The following is a 16813-nucleotide window of genomic DNA, read 5'->3' as shown; positions in this document are numbered from 1 at the left end:
ATCACAGGTTTCCTCATCCTCTTCCTCCTGCCACCGCAGTCGGTAAAACACAGCTACCTTCCGTGCAGGGCCTCCGTTTAACTTCATTCTCGTTTTCACTAAAACTGCCTCAAATGACCAAAGGGGGCCGAACTAAACAAAGCAGGTTCAGCGGAACGCGCGCGGCCTCATGTGTGTCAGAGGTCAGACTGTCCTCTCCTGATTGCGAGTGATGCAAAGACGCGCAATGTTTTGCATTCAAACTGACGGGGATGGGCCCGAGGATAGCACTTATCGTGGGTGAAGACGCGGGGACGTCTGCAGCTCTGATAATGCTGGTCAAACGAAGAAAACACGCAGGTGCGACGAGCAGATAAGAAACCGTTTGGGGCTGCTTCTTATAGAGTGAGTACTCTGCGGTTTCCGTTACGAGAACACATGCAGGTATTTCAATGAGCTTTGTTCTATGAAAAAAAAAAAAACAACCCTAGCTATTCAAACTCTATCTGTCTATAAATCTATCCGTCCATCCTTCCATCTATCGATCTATCTTCGTGCGTATTTACGCGCGGCTACTTGGATCATTTTCTCAGCCACCGCAAACTGTAAACATCAATGAGCTCTTGATTCCCGCCCACCAAACAGTGAGTAAAACTTTTTGTCGTACCCTTTGCTCCACCTCCTCTGCGCCCACTGTAGGAGAAAGTAAACAGCTCGACGGTGCGCACCTTATCGCTATCAAGCAGGCGCGTAACCGCGTTGCGCCATCGTTGGTGTCGGAACAAAAAAAACAAGCGTCACCCCGAAGGAGAGCGTTCTCTCTCTCCCTCTCTTGCGTGTTGAGCTCCAGTGATGCAGGTGGACGACAGAGACCCGCAGTCTTTCTGTTCACGGAGAAGACAAAAGGATGACATGTGATCACCTGAGCCGACTGTTGGCACTCTACCTGATCTTGTGCGCCACGCGAAGACTTTCCATTGTCCAAGGCGCACGGGATTTCGAGAGGAAAGGTGGGATGACTAGCAAAAACTTTTTTGGATAAATGCAGCATAAGTAACATGTAAATCTTTATCAACTGTTTGGAAATATGCATTTGAGAAGCAAATAACTGGAAAGAAAATTTAGTTGCAGTAATTGACTATACTTTAAAATCTGAGACAACTATGGTAAAATGCCTTCAGATGATCATAACATGTTAGTCCACATGGTTCCCTCATGCGTGTCGCCTCTTCAATTCGACCTCCTCAGCCTCCATGCTGCTGAAACAGGTGCCAGAAAACCCCAAGTGCTATGCTGAAGACAAGAGCAACTTCATTTGCTTCTGGGAGGAAGATGAGGAGAGGGCTGGTTCTGTGGAGCAGTACTCCTTCACATACACCTACCAGTAAGTAAACACAGAGTATGTGGCACAAAACACAGCCGTAGTTGTTCCTTTCGTTTTTCTGTTGTAGCCACAGGACTACACATGAAACTATGTCAGAGTTAGTAAACCGGAGCGTTTTGCGAATTGTTTTAAGGAACTGAAAAGGCTTTTCACAGCCGGAAATTAACTTAAGGAAGCCGGTGTAGATATGATTAAAGTCGTACAATCCAGAACTGAAACGGCAAAAGAACAACTCTGTCTTCCTCTGTCCTGAGCAGAAATGAAAACAGCAACAGGTGCCCACTGCAAGTCGTCCCTGCAGCAGGCGGGAAAAGGCTGTTTGTCTGTCACCTGAGCCAAATCAAGATGTTTGTCCAGATGGACATTCAGGTTCACCGCGAGGGGGTCCTGGTCTACAACCGCAGCCTTCTCATCGAGCTCGTCTGTAAGGAATTTCACTGCAAACTGCCTTCAAATTCCACTAAAAATAGTTATTTGTAAGACTTGTCTGACAACTAATCGTACGGCTGTGGCTTCTTCAGCCCTTCGTTTTGGATCCACTACGTGCAACTTTAAGGTTCTGTTGTGGCTTCAAACCTCTCATCTGAGTTGTTTTCTGGCCCCAGAAGCCATGAAAGGCCTGTGAAAATTCAAATTTTCACTACTCGTGCAACTTCTGAACAGCAGACAGACAGAACAGCAAAACAAAGCTAGTGATAATGCTAAAATATCCAATCCCAAAATACAAAACCGTTTGGTATATGGTAGCATATATGCAGCCTCCCAAACATGCACCACATTCAGTTGTCTCAAAATAACAATGGTGTATATGCTTGAATCGAGGATTAAGGATCTCTTTCTAAAAAAGCATCATTGTGTCGATCTGTACGACAGTTCTTCTGGATCCCCCTGCTAATGTGGCGGTGACCACCACGGATCAGCAAGGTCAGCTGAACGTCACCTGGCTGCCACCTCCTCTGAAGTACATGGGTGACAGCATCATGTACGAGGTCTTCTACGCTCCGGAGAACAGCCAAGCAGGGCAGGTATGTCGGTTACCTTAACAGTACACCTAGGGTGGAATACCACCTTGATTGCAGGTTTTTATTCTCGAAGGGTCGATAGCTACTCATGAACTTACTTTACAGGTCAAGGTGGCGCATGGCTCTGAATTGATCCTGAGGGGCTTGCAGTCAGGTATTATGTACAAGGTGCAGGTCCGAGGAAAGATGGATGGGTTGAGCTACGATGGGTATTGGAGTGCCTGGAGTGACCCGGTGTTCATGAAAACTCTGCCTGCAGGTATTCAAACGTATTCAAACATCTACACATAAATGTGTGAAAGGAAACACACATTGCCACGTTTTTACCGTGCATTCAAAGATGGAACAGACATTGATCATCCTGTGCCTCCCCCAGAACTTGACCCGCTCGTTATATCCCTGACTCTCATCATCTCCTTCATCCTCCTCCTGCTGTGTCTTACCATTCTCCTCTCCTATCAAAGGTCAGTCACAGTTCCTGACTATCCTAAGAAAGATGGAAAAGAGTTTTTTGGGCATTATATTTTCAGCATCTGTTCCATTTTCAGGTTTCTTATCAAGAAGATTTGGCCAACTATTCCAACTCCGGACAAAAAATTCCAAGGTCTTTTTACTGTTTATGGCGGGGACTTCCAGGTAAGGGCAAGACTAAAAGTCTTCCAGTAACGCACAGCTTCTCTGTGAAGCCTTAATCTTGACGTAAGGCTTACAACGGCAATTCTTTCCTTTGTGGTACAGGAGTGGTTAGGGCACACCAGTGGAAGCCTGTGGTTGGCCCCAGCGTTCATCTACTCTGAAGAATGCCCCTCACCTCTGGAAATTCTCTCAGAACTCAGGCTATGTCCCCCGATGCCCTCCCCGCCTTTGCCATCCAAGGTGTCTAAAGCTCCGACTGCTGTCAGAAAGGAGGACACGGGAGCCAAGAAGGAGCTAGATGAGCGAGGGTTGTTGGAAAGGGACGATACGGCTCCGGCGCATGAGTGGAGATCCATGCCGCATGACCACTGGCTGATGGACCGCTTACGGGAGCACCCCGTCCCCTGCTCCCAGTGTTGTCTGCTGGAGTCTCAAGATGCCTACGTCACCCTCAGTGGCAGCGACCACGTTGAAGACAAGGGCCCGGATGACAACCTCGAGGAAACCTTACCCCTTGAGGTGCTTTTTGCCTCCAGAAAGACGGCGCTGTGTGAATCTCACTCCGACTTGGGATCTGCGCAGCAAAGCTCAGGGTCGGGTCGCCTTTCATCCCAGTCCAGCTTTGAGTACCCAAACAATGCCTGGATTTCCAAAGGCCCTGGATACTCCTACATGGCAGTGGCAGACCATGGGGTCTATATGGATTACAGCCCCATGAGCAGAGTGGAGGATTTTGGGAAAGTGGTTACCTATGCAAATGATTACAAGAACGAGATCCCTGCTCATAGAAGACCCTTCCTGACGAGGCAGTACCCTGTCAACGATGAAGGTTGAGAGGAAGCTTAATGGACTGAGTCTTAAACCACCCTTGGTGAAGGGCATACAGATATTCACCTAAGGCTACATAACCCCTCATCTACTGTTATGAGAGGAACCGAGGAGCTTACCAATGCCAAACGGTAAGCTAAAGGACAAACACAAAGAAGGCTCCGCTGGATGTACCTGATCTGTACAATACCACTACACAGAAACGGCAGCCACCCTCTAATATCCTACCCTGCTGCAGATCAGTCCGGGGATTTGAGATTCAAGTTGAAGGAGTGAACTCCGAGAGAGTCCACAGTAATGCGTTCATATCTAGGCTAAGCATCTACTACTTTTAAGCTTAAATGTAAGAATTGCTAAACTAGTTAAAACATACAGTAGACTCTGAAATGAAACACTGTTTTTTCTTCTGATACGTCTTTGTGTACGTCGTTGGTGAGATCATTCTTTTTGATTATTATTATTATTATTATTATTATCAGCCAATTCCAATAAAAGACTTTTACAAGTATCTAAAGCCTGATGTGTAGTAGCGTTCACCGGTGCTATACATCAGTCTAAGAGTGTAGGGTTATGCTAGCAGCATGCTTTGTTTAGCTTTAATGTCACATCAGCATGCTAACAGTGATAATGTCAATGTTCATCAGGTAATAAATATTCTTTTCAACGTCTTAGTTTAGCACAAACATCCGTTTTTTGGTTCTCTAAATACAAACTACAGCTGTGGTTCCAACCAAAGCACTAAGAACTTTTAGTCCCAGGAACTTTACTCTACAGACAGCTACAGACTCCTAAAAATAGCGGTGGAAATCGATTTTTTGTGGGGTGAAATAATTTCCTCAGATCTAAACTTTTAGGCCTTGGTCCATGCAGGTATAAGAGGGTTTCTAGTCCGAGGAGAAAGTTCCAACAGTGGAAAACTGGCTTATGGCCATGTCGACTATAGGAACACCATTAGTTTTGAAGGTCTGTAAACCCAAAATACTGAATAAATAAAATGCTTGATCTTACTATGGAGCTACACTTCTCAATGTGATTTTCCATAAATGTCCAGATTCATGACAATTCTCCTGAATAGTGGTTGACACATTAGGAAAATCCAGGAAGAATGCTGGAGTTTTATTCTTCTTGTGGATTTTGTAGATGCTCAAAAATCTTAAACTCACTGTATTTGTATATAGCATGTCTTCTTGTTGATGTTTTAACAGCTGTTTCACAGAGGAATCAAACCAATACGTTGATGTAATTTCCCAAACACGGGATCCTGGAATAATTAAACAACTACCACTACTACTACTGTAGGCTGTGCAGAAAGGTTTTAAGGCAATATCTATTCTCAGGTAACTGTAGTTGTTGGTGAGTTACTTTCTTATCATGTTTAAGAGTTTATTTAAGCCATAACTGCCATCTGATGAGCACAACATGTAAGGCATTTCTGTGCAAGACATTTAAATTGCCATACGTTTTATTCGTGTTCTGGAGGTAGGACAAAAAAATATCTAAATGAAATGTAGTTAAACTTTGTTAATTTCTATTTTTGTATAAAAAAAAATATGGTGTGAAAATGTACATTTCTCTTATTCCTATTATGCAACATATATTTTAAGATAAAGTCTTAGTTTTATCAGTAAAATGGTGACTTACTATCATTTATTTGTTTTGTATTCAGGAGTACACACACGTGTGTGTATATATATGTGTATGTATATATATAGTCTCAAATTTTTTTAGTGTTTTTGTATATTTGTTAAACTCTTTACCTGTGATATCAGCCACTGAAGTCCACAATTTCACACACAATGTTTAAAAAAACAAATATTCTATATAAAATGTACAATATATACTTCAGACTTTTACCCTTTTAAGGAGGATAAACCTAGTTTTCAGGCTCCTTGAGCCAAAGTGTTCATGTAATTTTTCCACGTTATATTGAACTTATATGTTGTCAAACCTTTATGTCATTAAAAATTACAAATAATTAAACACAGTATGTGCAGAACTGTTGTGTTAATGGATATCTGAGAGAGAGAACAGCAGATTCCAGTGTTCCCCGTTAATGGTGAAGCTCAGTAAAACACTGGTTATGACACATGACATCGTAGCATAGTAGTTTCTATTAGTGGTTCTTTTAAGTCTTTTCAAACCAACTTAAACTCCATTAGACCGTCGGGAAAAACGAAGAGCAGCCACTCTTGGGTCACACCTGGAGTGTCCTCGCAGTCTGTGGTCTCTGAGCCGCCTGTGATTCCTCTCCCAGAAAGGTAAATGTGCCACACCTCCTGCACTGCAGCTGCAGCGGCTTCGTAGCCTCGGTCCTGATCCAGAGTGCAGCGCACCTGGAAATAGCGGTCGAGGACGTCCAGGGTGGGATCAGTGGCAGAGGGATCTTTGCTGCTGGTTTGTCCAGTGTCCGCCTCTGACAAGTAGGACGCGATGATGCGACAGGGGCCCGAGCTGGACCCCCGCTGCTCCAGGACCTGCGTTAGGAAGGTGGCGGTGTCGCAGAGCAACGCAGACACGTGTGCAGCGTGGGACTGGTCCGCTGGGTGAAATCCGCTCTGGCCGTCGTTGCCGGGAGCGTGCAGGAATCCCTCTAATCTGTCCACTATGATCAGTGAGGGAGGGGTGGGGGACGTGTTGGAGGACTCGTGAAGTTCGGCCACCTGCTGGAGGAGCTCGTCCACTGTCCTGGGATAAGAAAACTTTATTTTCTTAAAAAGAAAAAAAATAGAAAAGGCAAAGTGAGTTGACAGAAAAAAAAAATAAATAATGCAGAGTGACCACTGTCTATGAGGGCTGTAACAAAAGCAGCATTTTTATATATTTTGTTAGTCTAATAGCATAATTGTCAAAAAAAAAAAAGTCTATTTGAACATTTTTGGAAAACGTTACATTACAATTGATATTGTAAATCCAAAAAATGACTTAGGCTATTATGCTATTAGGCTAACCATATATACTTTGTGTGTGTATATATATATATATTTTTTTTTTTTTTTAAATGACTTTAACTTTGACTTCAACTTACGCAGTCTTTAACATAGATTTTTTTTGTAATTTTTTTTATATATATTCTTTGGGCATTTTAAGCTATTTTTGTAATTTATATATATATATACTGTATATATAGACAGATATTTCTATCTGTCTATATATTTTATATATGCTTTGTATATTTATATCTATATATATATTTATTATGAGTATATACATACTTTTGTATGTATATATATTTTTATACATGTTTGTTTGTATATATTATATTCACTGTTTATTTTTTTTCAATGAACAGACTTAGACTTTGTCATTCTTATATAGTATGTTTTATATAAGCATTGTATGTGTGTGTGTGTGTATCATTTGTATATATACTTTTGTATACTTTATGTATATATATTTTTATACACTATGCCTCAGCATGCTCATTCTCTCGTAACTTTTTTGTAGTGTAGTTCCTCCTGTCTCAGGGCCAGGAACTTTATATATTTATATATTTATTCCCTAAGTTTTGGGGAACTTAGGGAAGCTTCATACCCGTGTGACAATGTATTTTATCTTTCCTCACAATCTCTCATTCCTATTAACATACATTTTAAGGTAAAGTCTTATAACCAACTACCACGCGGTACTTAGTCGACCTCTACCTTGAGACTCTCTGGACTCAGGCTGGGGACACATCTCTGCAGAGACACCGGGAGACTCTGAATCTGTGTCCGGGTGAAGAACACGACCTTCATCCCCATCTCCGAGGCGCCTGTCACGGCCGCCAGCAGCAGCAGAGAGCGGCTGATGCTCAGGTCTCCGAGCACCAGGGCGCTGCTGCCGGCTGTAGCTGACACGGGACTCGCTTTCTGGTCCTTCTTTAAACCCGTCCGGGACAGAAAAGTCCTAAAAACAAGCGTTAAAATGTCTGCCATGTCTCACTCTCCAGTGTTACACAACTTTTAACAACTATGGCTCCCGATACGAACGTTTACACTCAAGTTTCCCGCTTGTGTTTACAATCTGGTCCTTGGTGTTCCATATAATGAGTTCCGGGTGAGATCATTTAATTCGCTGTATGGTTCCGCCTGTGTCCGCGGCGAGTATCTCCCGCGTTATTTTACTCGTGTGTTTGCTTGAGGTTCTCTCGTAAATCCAACACCGCTTCTGTAAAAATTCCCTTAATCTGTGCGTGTGAGAACAAACAGAAAAAACAGTTTCTGTCAGCGCTTCCTGTGCGGATGTAGACAACATCCGGTGTGTTTGCAGCATCAGCTGTTGTGGCCAAGATGGCGCACCGCCTGGCAGATTTGGATGCTCCTCTGGACGCAGACCAAGCCGGGGACCAAGGGAAGGGTGTTTCGAGGCGCTGCAGAGGACGGCCCAGGCTCACGGACTCGGACCGGGCGCAGAGGCGCCTTGAATCCCGGAAGAAGTACGATGTCAGGCGGGTTTACCTCGGAGAGTCGCACAAGCTGTGGAGCGAGCTCCGCAGGCGGACCAGCCTGAGTGATGCTGGGCTGGCTGAGTACCTGATCCTCCTCAACTCCACCTACGGGGAAAAATACCAGCAGAAACACTGCGGGTAGGAACACGCATGCAGGCACTTTATATCATCAAGGAAAACCTGAAATCAAACCTCAGATTAGTGGGATTTTGCAGAGCTTTAGGGGATATGTGCTCTCTCAGACTCTGACCATTGTAGCTAGCCCCTGTTTTTTGAAAACAAAATGCAAAATCTGACTTGATCAGTTTCTGCGTTTCTGCTTTACAGGAAGAAGATTGCTGCAGACGTCTCTGTAAAACAGAAAAGAAGTAAGTGGCGCCTTTTAATAGGTGGGATTATTCCTTAAAATCAGAGATCACATGAGACTGGGAGGCTTGATGATGGAGTTAAAGGGATGATGTGTTTCCTCTGAAGGGTGTCACTGTACTTATGACAATAGATGGCGGTCTGCATGTCCCCAGTTTGGAGAAGCAGACAGGAAAGCTAAGCGTCCATGCCCTGGGTGGCGCAGGCAAACAACAACAACAACAAAAAAAAAAGAGTATGCATGCCATATTTTACAGTAACTGGTAACTGCTTTACCTTACACTCAGACAGTATTTCCCAGCAGCATTTCAATGACGCCACCTCAATTGTCTAATTATGTTATTTTCGTGTGACTTTTGTCTTAAAATGTCAGTCCAGTGTCAAAACCTCCAGTTCCAACAGCGTTGGATCTGTGTTATTAAAGATAAAACGATTGTTTTTGTCAATGGAGTCTGGTGCTCCTGTTTCTCGTGGGGAAAAACACAGGGAACTGAAGCTGTTATGGCAGCGTTAAACCGTGAGAATATTTAACTTTCTGTGTTTGTCTAAAATACCTAATTTCGCTGCTGATCCCGTCCACATGAGTTCTCCTTCCCGCTTCAAAGATCACCCAGAAAATTCAAATCTGCCGACGTCTCGGTCCATCCCTCAAACCTCTTCTGTCGTCCCTCAGGCAGGAAGCAGCGCATGTCCGGCCTCCAGAGTCTGGTGCTTTGGTACCAGGAGCACTCGCACTCCTGCCCCCACGAGCCCCAGCTCCGAGCCCTGGAGCCCCAGCCCAACTTCTCCACCACCGCCGTCTGGAAGTGCGACTCCAACCACTCGTTCGTGCAGTACCTTTTCCCGCCACTGAGGGAGGCAAGTGGCTCCGAGCAGGAGGAGGAGGGTGAGGACGGAGACGGCGACGGCGAGGGCGCGGGGAAAGCACACGTGCCGGCGTCTAAAAGCATCGTGGGCAGGAAGAGAAGGAAGGAGAAACACCTCAGAGGTACAGGAGGGTTTATTTATTTGGAGGTTTGTTGTAGCTGATTAATCCTAAAATTCTTCAATGAGTCTTTTATTTTTCTATTTCCTCTGCAGATGTGGATGTCGAACAAACCGTGAGCCCCAGAGAAGAGGCTGCGGCCCCGAGCCACCAGCCCAGCACGGAGGCATCTTCTAAGGACGCTCCACCGGCGGAGCAGCCTGTCTGGGAAATGGAACAACAGCACAGCTCGCTCACGTCGACATTTCACTCACCGGCAGGAGACGCCGAGGACGGGGAGGACGGGGACGAAGAGGAGGCCGAGGATCTGAGGCGGGGCAAGGACGGGGCTGAAGAGGGAGTGAGGCTCAGAGAAGAGGAGATCAGGACTGTTCAGCACGATTACGAGTGCGTCACCGTGCCCGCGTCCTTGGCCGACGAGCTGGAGAAGGCGGACGAGGACTCGGTTTTGTCGCAGGGCTTGAGCGGATCGGTCGCGCTGGGGGCTCAGCCGGAGCTGTCGGCCCCGCCGTCGATGCAGGTCGAAGACCAGGGCGAACTGTTCGACCGTCAGACTTTACAGACGGTGGTGGCCGGCTGTGAGATCCCCGACTCCCAGAGGGCGACCCTGGAGGGCTCGCAGGTAGGTCCGTGAGAATCTGGGACATCGAAGGTTGTTTTTTTTTTATTGTCCCTTCATGCCGTTGCTCGTCGTCCTCAGCTGATCATCATCACGGGGCCCAGCTACGAGGCCCTGGCGTCGGAGGGAATCCAGCTCAACATGGGCGGCGGGAACGTGGAGGAAGTCACCTGCACGGTCATCGGGGGCGTCACCTACAACCAGGTCTGCTCGTCACACTCGAAGATCAGAGCGGCGGACGACGAAGACTCCATGACAGGTGGGATACAGTTGGATTCAAAGCTTAATGGACTTAAGGAAGAGAAATTCTGAATATTTCTGTGATTCTCGATTGAAGCTGCTTTGGGAGATTTCAGCCATTGATCACAGGGTCCACTTAAAGCCTCCTATTTATCATAACACACAAAGTTAATAGTCGTTATCATCCATTTAAGCTGAAGCTAGCTCAACTTTAAATCATGCCATGCCCTCAAAATGTTGCACGTTTTTTTTTTTTTTTTTTTTTTGGCTTCCTGCATTTATGCAAGACACAACGTGACACTGTAGTAAAAGACTTTTAATATTATTCAGCGTAGGGCTGGGTGGTAGTTGGGCCGTCCCCGTTTTGGATGCCCCCCCCAGGCTATAGCTGTCCCCGAAAGTGTCCCCAATTTTAGCTATTTGTGACCATGAAAAAAAATGTTGCCCGCAGACTACAGTTATTACGGTAGCCTGTCGCGCTGCTGTTGACATTGCAGACATAGCTGTTTCGATTTGAATAAATATGTCAATAAAACAAACCATCACTGTCCCCATTTTTGCATTTCATCTTGATAACGTTTTTTCTTTTTATCTCTGAGCTGTAAATGTCCCCAGATTCCCACAATGCAAACCTGTTTTACAACTAGTGTGGGATCATTCTACAGTATTTACTCATAGCATAGTAAAATAATCCATCCTTGGTCAATCTACTGCACTTATTCAGTCAACCAGTGGAAAGTGTCGCACACACGTAATTATAATATAATTATAATAATTTGTGGTCAAGCTGCCCAGCCCTAATTTAACGTATGTTTCACTAAGGCTGCTCCCTGAGTTAGCTCGTCTGTAGCGATGAGTTTTGCATCAGAATTTGCCAGAATGTAAGAGATGGAGCAGCATAAAACACCCTTGAGTACGGAGGAGCCGACAACAGAGAAAGTAAGGTTATGAATGTAACCACAGTTCTATGAATTCACCATCTCCAGTGCTCAGAAAGAATAAAACAGGGTCTCCATTTCTGGTAATCCACATAAGAACCAAACTGGAAGATGACTTGCAATCAAGGAGAGGAAACTGAGGGACCGTAGACATGTATCTACTGTGTTTATGTTTTTAGTATCACTGCTAGAAGCCAGGGATGTAGCTGTAAACTTTCACAGACTGTGCGCCCTGTGACCTCCTCAATAAATTGAACACATAAATAATAGCAAGGCAACAAGTATCTTATTACCCTTATGCAACTAGCACTGATCATGTTTTACTGTTAACTGAAAAGTGACTTTCATAAACTATACAATGAGGACACTGTCTGTTACCATGTCACAGATGCTACATGGAAATTTATTTTTCATGCAAACGCCCTGTCATTTGATCTACGCCGTTTTCAGGTGTTCACCTTCCGTCAAATATTAGTTTAAACTTGTCGCGTCCGTATTTGCTGCAGTATGATGGCAGCTAAACAAGCAGCGCTGCCACAAAACAAACTCTGCTGCAACTGTTAATTGTTTCATTCGACCTGAGCTTCACTATCGTCTAAATTCCTGACGTTCCAGCAGCAGTATTACTGTATCTACTGTAGATTGCGCTTAGCATCACGTTGTTCCTCTCCATTTCCATGGAGAATTTGCATGGAATTTACAAATAAACTTTTGCCTCATCTTTTACCTTTTTACCAAACGGAAGTGGAAATACTGGGAAATTTGTTTTTCGTGCATATGTAGCACGCAAAGTGCTTTGAGTACCCAGTCCTCACCTCTGAAGTTGTGACTTTTTTCCTTCATAGTCTTCGTAATGTCTTTTGCTGCAGGTCTGAGTGACAAACAGCTGCTGCGTCCCACCGATGACACGTTGGAGCTGAGTGGCAGCAGGGAGCTGCAGAGGAGTCTGAGCAGGTTGGTGGCCCACCTGCTCTACGTGACTAACAGAGAATCTCTCACAAATCGTCCTCGCACTCCTTAAGGAGAACTTCAGAAACACAGAATTCTGGGGGCAGCTTTAATTAAGTTATTAAGTTACATCAAAGTTCCCAGTTATTGACTTTGTGATCAATCTATGAGCAACCATGATCAGAGTTTATCTTGAACACAAAGAGAAAAGAGTTTGTTATCTCGAATGAAGTTGCACGTGTGCAGCCTGCAGCTCCTCATCTAACTGATCACTGTAGTGGTTTAATCGTTTTTTAACATTGTACAGTACACGTTTACCGCTGCTGCTATACAAATATATTTTTATAATTGTTGTATATTTTCAATAAATCAAAATAAAAGGTAACTCGTGTTTAGCCAGGTTAATGCTTTTAATATGAAGCTGCAGAAGTGAGAAGTGTTCGGTTTGCGTCACAGCAATTTCTGATGACAAATTAGCATTTTGTATATAGAGAGTTTGAATGAATCAATGAATGTTTATTTGAACACATAATAAAAGAAAAAAGCAAACAAACAAACAAACAACAGTAATCATAAGGCAACAACGCAAAGTAAAAAGCAACAAAAGGACTAGGAAGAAGTGGAGGCTTATTAAATCCCGCCCCTTCTCCCTACGTTAAAGTAAGTTAAGGTCAGTAAGTTATAAAATAGTAATATGACATATAATAATGTGTTCTATATAACTATAACATATATGTACACACATGCACATATATAAACATGCACAACACAACTACATGTACACGTATAATTACAGTGAGACAAAGAAGAACATTGGACATTGTTTTAATTCTTCACACATACCGTTCCATATTTTTACTCAAAGCAAAATCTTTTCTTATTCGTGCGTATTCAGGTGACTTAGAAATTGTTTGACCCCCCTACATGATAACTCCCATCTTAACCCCTAAAAAGTTTTGCATGTTTTTTTTTTTGGTAGTAAGTTAAATAAGTTAGATAAATACGTAGTTGCTTAATAGACATTTATTTAAAAGAAAATTTTCAGGATTGCAACTTTACGTTTTTCTCTTCAGGTCAAAGAGAAGCAGACGCGGTCCAGTCATTGAGGCTGACGGGATGCTCAAGATGTTCCACTGTCCCTACGAGGGCTGCAGTCAAGTCTATGTAGCAATTAGCAGCTTTCAGGTGAAGCAGCATTCTCAAGTTATACTCTCACGCTATATTATATTAAAATGAAATAATAAATCAAAGTTTGTTCTCTGTAGAATCATGTGAACCTAGTTCACAGGAAGGGGAGGACAAAGGTTTGTCCACATCCTGGCTGTGGGAAGAAGTTCTACCTGTCGAACCACCTGCACCGCCACATGATCATCCATTCAGGTGGGCTCACGCAGACTCACTTCGAGTCATAATGTCGCATTCGAACGTGCAAACGTCAACTCTTAGTCCTTCCGCAGGGGTCCGGGATTTCATCTGTGAGACTTGTGGCAAATCGTTTAAACGCAAGAATCATCTGGAGGTTCACAGGAGGACCCACACGGGAGAAACACCACTGCAGTGAGTTACAAACGCAACTTTACTGTGGAGTGAAAGTCTGTGCCTGCGTTTACGTAGACTCTAGTATTCCAGTAATAATCCGAACAACAAATTTAACTATCACAGCTGGATCAGACTCTGGGAAACATGGCAGTAGTTGGAAAGGGTGTTTGAAAAGATGAATGAAGTTGGGACAAGTTATAGTTCTGCTTTGCACATGCATCTAAAAATTAGTTTATTTTATATAGTGTTCACGTATTTATTTAATGTCCAATATCCATGTATCTTCCCACCATCAGATGTGAAATCTGTGGCTACCAGTGTCGCCAGCGTGCATCCCTGAACTGGCACATGAAGAAACACACTCCGGAGGCCCACTACAACTTCACCTGCGAGTTCTGCGACAAGCGGTTCGAGAAGCTGGACAGCGTCAAATTCCACAAGCTGAAGAGCCACCCGGACAAGCAGGCGACCTGAAGCGATCCGACTCATCAACAGGTTGCACCTTCAGAAAACCAAAGGAAGTCTTCCCATGAGGAGAAAGACTGTCCTTTGCTGTGCTTGTCGAGCCTCTAACGTCCGGGACGAGAGCGAAATCGTCGCTGGTGTTCATTCGGGGCTGAGGATGATGATGATGATGATGGTAGAAGTCGACTGGTCTAACAGCGGTGCTGGTCACAAGCTGTGTCGGAGCACGGGCTAATTATTGGTTTTGAACTTCCTGTATTTAGTACTGTGTTAAAACCACTCCCGAAACAATTCCTGACCTTCTTTAAACGATTGTTGACTCACCTTGGTAGTCTTAGCAAGCGGATCTAAGGTTAATTTAACTAAGATGCTGTTATTTTTATTTTTTTTTTACTCGTCAAAAACCCCAAATTACAAAAGCATTAAAGCTACACACGTTAGCATGGAGGGCTAAATAGCTTACGAACTGGAGTAGTCACCATTGCTTTTTGAAGATGTTTTTCTTGTTTTCTGATATTTTCAAAAGCATTAAAGCTACATATGTTAGCTTGGAGCGCTAACTAGCTTACTATTTACACTAGTGTTCGTTGCTTTCAGTGCTAGTGCCACTTTACATAACATTATCATTTCAAGTTACAAGTTAAGTTCAAGAAAAGGTCACATTCATACACTCTGTAGTATTTCCCAACTGTGATGGAGTCAGTCCAGGATGCTACTACTCAGAGGCTATTTTTTGCAGTTCAATTAGTTTTTGCTAAACCAGTCCTGAGCAATTCCTGGCCCTGTCTTTATTCATCCTGGCAAATATAACAAAGGTTAATACAACTAAGATGTTTTCTTGTTTTCTAATATTTTCCAAAAAAAGAACCTACAAAATCAAAATCATTAAAAGCTACATATGTTAGCTTGGAGGGCTAACTAGCTTACTATTTATACTAGTGTTCATTGCTTTAACTGCTAGTGCCACTTTACATAACATTATTATTTTGAGTTACGTTCAAGAAAATGTCACATTCACACACTGTGTAGTATTTCCCAACTGTGGTTTTGTATTGGACACTTACATTTTTTCCTGACCCTTTGTTTTATCACCTTGGTAACCTTAGCAAATTGAACGTAAGGTTAATATAATTGTGGTGGAGTCAGTCCAGGATGCTACTAATCAGAGTTTAAGCTAACCGTAGCAGCTCTATTTTTGAAGCTAATACTCCAGCAATCCTAGCTAATCCTGCTAATATTTTTGTAGGCTTTAGAAATGGTTAAGCAGTGATCTTTTAATTTTTTTCTTAAATTGTCTCCACAATGCTCCCTTTAAAGATTTAGTATGATTTAAATGTGACCTTTAACATGCCACCAGGAAATATTACCGATTACTGTGTTACTGTGAGACGCTGCTCCAAATGTTTGTAGAATATGTTCCAAATTAGGGCTGTCTGATCAACATCGGGGTTTCAGTGTTGGGTGTTGCACTACTCTGCATGCACAGATGCAAATGTTGGTTCCTCAATTTCACTCATTCAAAGTATCTATTTTAATCCCGCATTACCCCTTGATGTATTTCATCTAACCAACCCGACGTCACAACTCGTAACCACCAGTGGCCTGTGAGTTTAACGTCGCGGTTTCTCAGGTAAATTCACCCTAGTCCTCCTGTGTGTCATTGTCTTCTTCTGTCTTTGAATCGGTTTCAAAGCAAATGCACTTTTTTTTTTTGTCTTCTGTCACTTCTGTCAACTGGTGAATCACTAAAATATGTGAATAGAACTCGTATTTATACCGTACTTTTCTTAAAGAGATTTGATGATTAATAATGTGTATTTTTGCCTCTTGTGTAATGCACGCTAGGGTGTGTGTTTGTAAAAGTGTGGGTGGGTGTGTGTGTGTTTGCGTGTGTTAATGGTCAACGTCATGACACTTAGTCATGACAACAGATACTGGACCTTTATAGTCAGAAAAATGGTGGACACGTCACTGGTTTCAAGTAGTTTAAAGCTGCCATGCAAATTATTTGTTGCCCCCTTGTGGCAGTGAGAGCGATTACATGTAAACTGTTGGCAGGTGCGTAACACATGTACTTACGATCTGAAAGCGCTTCAGAACCATATAGACAAATTTTCACATTCTAATTATTTAAGTATCCCAATCATGCATAACATCATGACCACCTTCCTAATATTGCATAGGTCTCCCTTGTGTCTGTGAAGGTTTTCAGTCATCCAGGTCATGGTAATCCAAAAGGCGTTGAATAAAGGCAAGTGGCAAATTCTACAAGTCCAGTTGCCTTTATTCAGCGCCTTTTGGATAGGTCTCCCTTGTGCCTCCAAAACAGTTCTCACTCATCTAAAAATGGACTTGAGTAAGATTATGCTGAATAAACTACAGGAAATTACAAATTAGAACAAAAGGTACAAACCGCTCACCTTCAGATCAATTCTAAA

At 43.3% G+C, this 16813-nt stretch overlaps 3 protein-coding genes across 3 annotated transcripts; 2 read left to right on the top strand and 1 right to left on the bottom strand.

Annotated features, from left to right (window-relative positions):
- Positions 1-241: 241 nt before the first annotated feature.
- Positions 242-4856, top strand: epor (erythropoietin receptor). Its single transcript, XM_047571024.1, has 8 exons — positions 242-989; positions 1228-1363; positions 1621-1787; positions 2237-2388; positions 2491-2644; positions 2762-2849; positions 2934-3021; positions 3124-4856. The coding sequence occupies exons 1-8, from the start codon at positions 887-889 to the stop codon at positions 3853-3855; spliced, it is 1620 nt and encodes a 539-aa protein (XP_047426980.1). The 5' UTR covers positions 242-886; the 3' UTR covers positions 3856-4856.
- swsap1 (SWIM-type zinc finger 7 associated protein 1) lies at positions 4300-7933 on the bottom strand. Its single transcript, XM_047571026.1, has 2 exons — positions 7491-7933; positions 4300-6557 (listed from the first exon to the last, which is right to left on the bottom strand). Exons 1-2 carry the CDS (start codon positions 7761-7763, stop codon positions 5985-5987), a joined length of 846 nt encoding a protein of 281 aa, XP_047426982.1. The 5' UTR covers positions 7764-7933; the 3' UTR covers positions 4300-5984.
- A 42-nt stretch (positions 7934-7975) lies between these two features.
- On the top strand, positions 7976-16136 carry znf653 (zinc finger protein 653). Its single transcript, XM_047571023.1, has 10 exons — positions 7976-8413; positions 8603-8643; positions 9315-9629; positions 9722-10248; positions 10327-10504; positions 12293-12377; positions 13445-13556; positions 13637-13751; positions 13829-13928; positions 14207-16136. The coding sequence occupies exons 1-10, from the start codon at positions 8118-8120 to the stop codon at positions 14382-14384; spliced, it is 1947 nt and encodes a 648-aa protein (XP_047426979.1). The 5' UTR covers positions 7976-8117; the 3' UTR covers positions 14385-16136.
- Positions 16137-16813: the final 677 nt, after the last annotated feature.

Source organism: Mugil cephalus, chromosome 20 (assembly GCF_022458985.1).
Source record: "Mugil cephalus isolate CIBA_MC_2020 chromosome 20, CIBA_Mcephalus_1.1, whole genome shotgun sequence".
Classification (NCBI taxonomy): Eukaryota; Metazoa; Chordata; class Actinopteri; order Mugiliformes; family Mugilidae; genus Mugil; species Mugil cephalus.
Note: the sequence above shows the minus strand (reverse complement) of the source record. Positions and strands in the feature narration are given on the sequence as shown.

Coding starts and splice junctions, on each gene's coding strand:
- swsap1 (XM_047571026.1), bottom strand. CDS start 7,763: ATGGCAGACATTTTAACGCTTGTTTTTAGGACTTTTCTGTCCCGGACG. Junction 6,558..7,490: donor TGAGTCCAGAGAGTCTCAAG/GTAGAGGTCGAC, acceptor TTTCTTTTTAAG/AAAATAAAGTTTTCTTATCC.
- epor (XM_047571024.1), top strand. CDS start 887: ATGACATGTGATCACCTGAGCCGACTGTTGGCACTCTACCTGATCTTG. Junction 990..1,227: donor ACGGGATTTCGAGAGGAAAG/GTGGGATGACTA, acceptor CGACCTCCTCAG/CCTCCATGCTGCTGAAACAG. Junction 3,022..3,123: donor TTTATGGCGGGGACTTCCAG/GTAAGGGCAAGA, acceptor TTTGTGGTACAG/GAGTGGTTAGGGCACACCAG.
- znf653 (XM_047571023.1), top strand. CDS start 8,118: ATGGCGCACCGCCTGGCAGATTTGGATGCTCCTCTGGACGCAGACCAA. Junction 9,630..9,721: donor GAAGGAGAAACACCTCAGAG/GTACAGGAGGGT, acceptor TTTCCTCTGCAG/ATGTGGATGTCGAACAAACC. Junction 12,378..13,444: donor CTGCAGAGGAGTCTGAGCAG/GTTGGTGGCCCA, acceptor TTTTCTCTTCAG/GTCAAAGAGAAGCAGACGCG.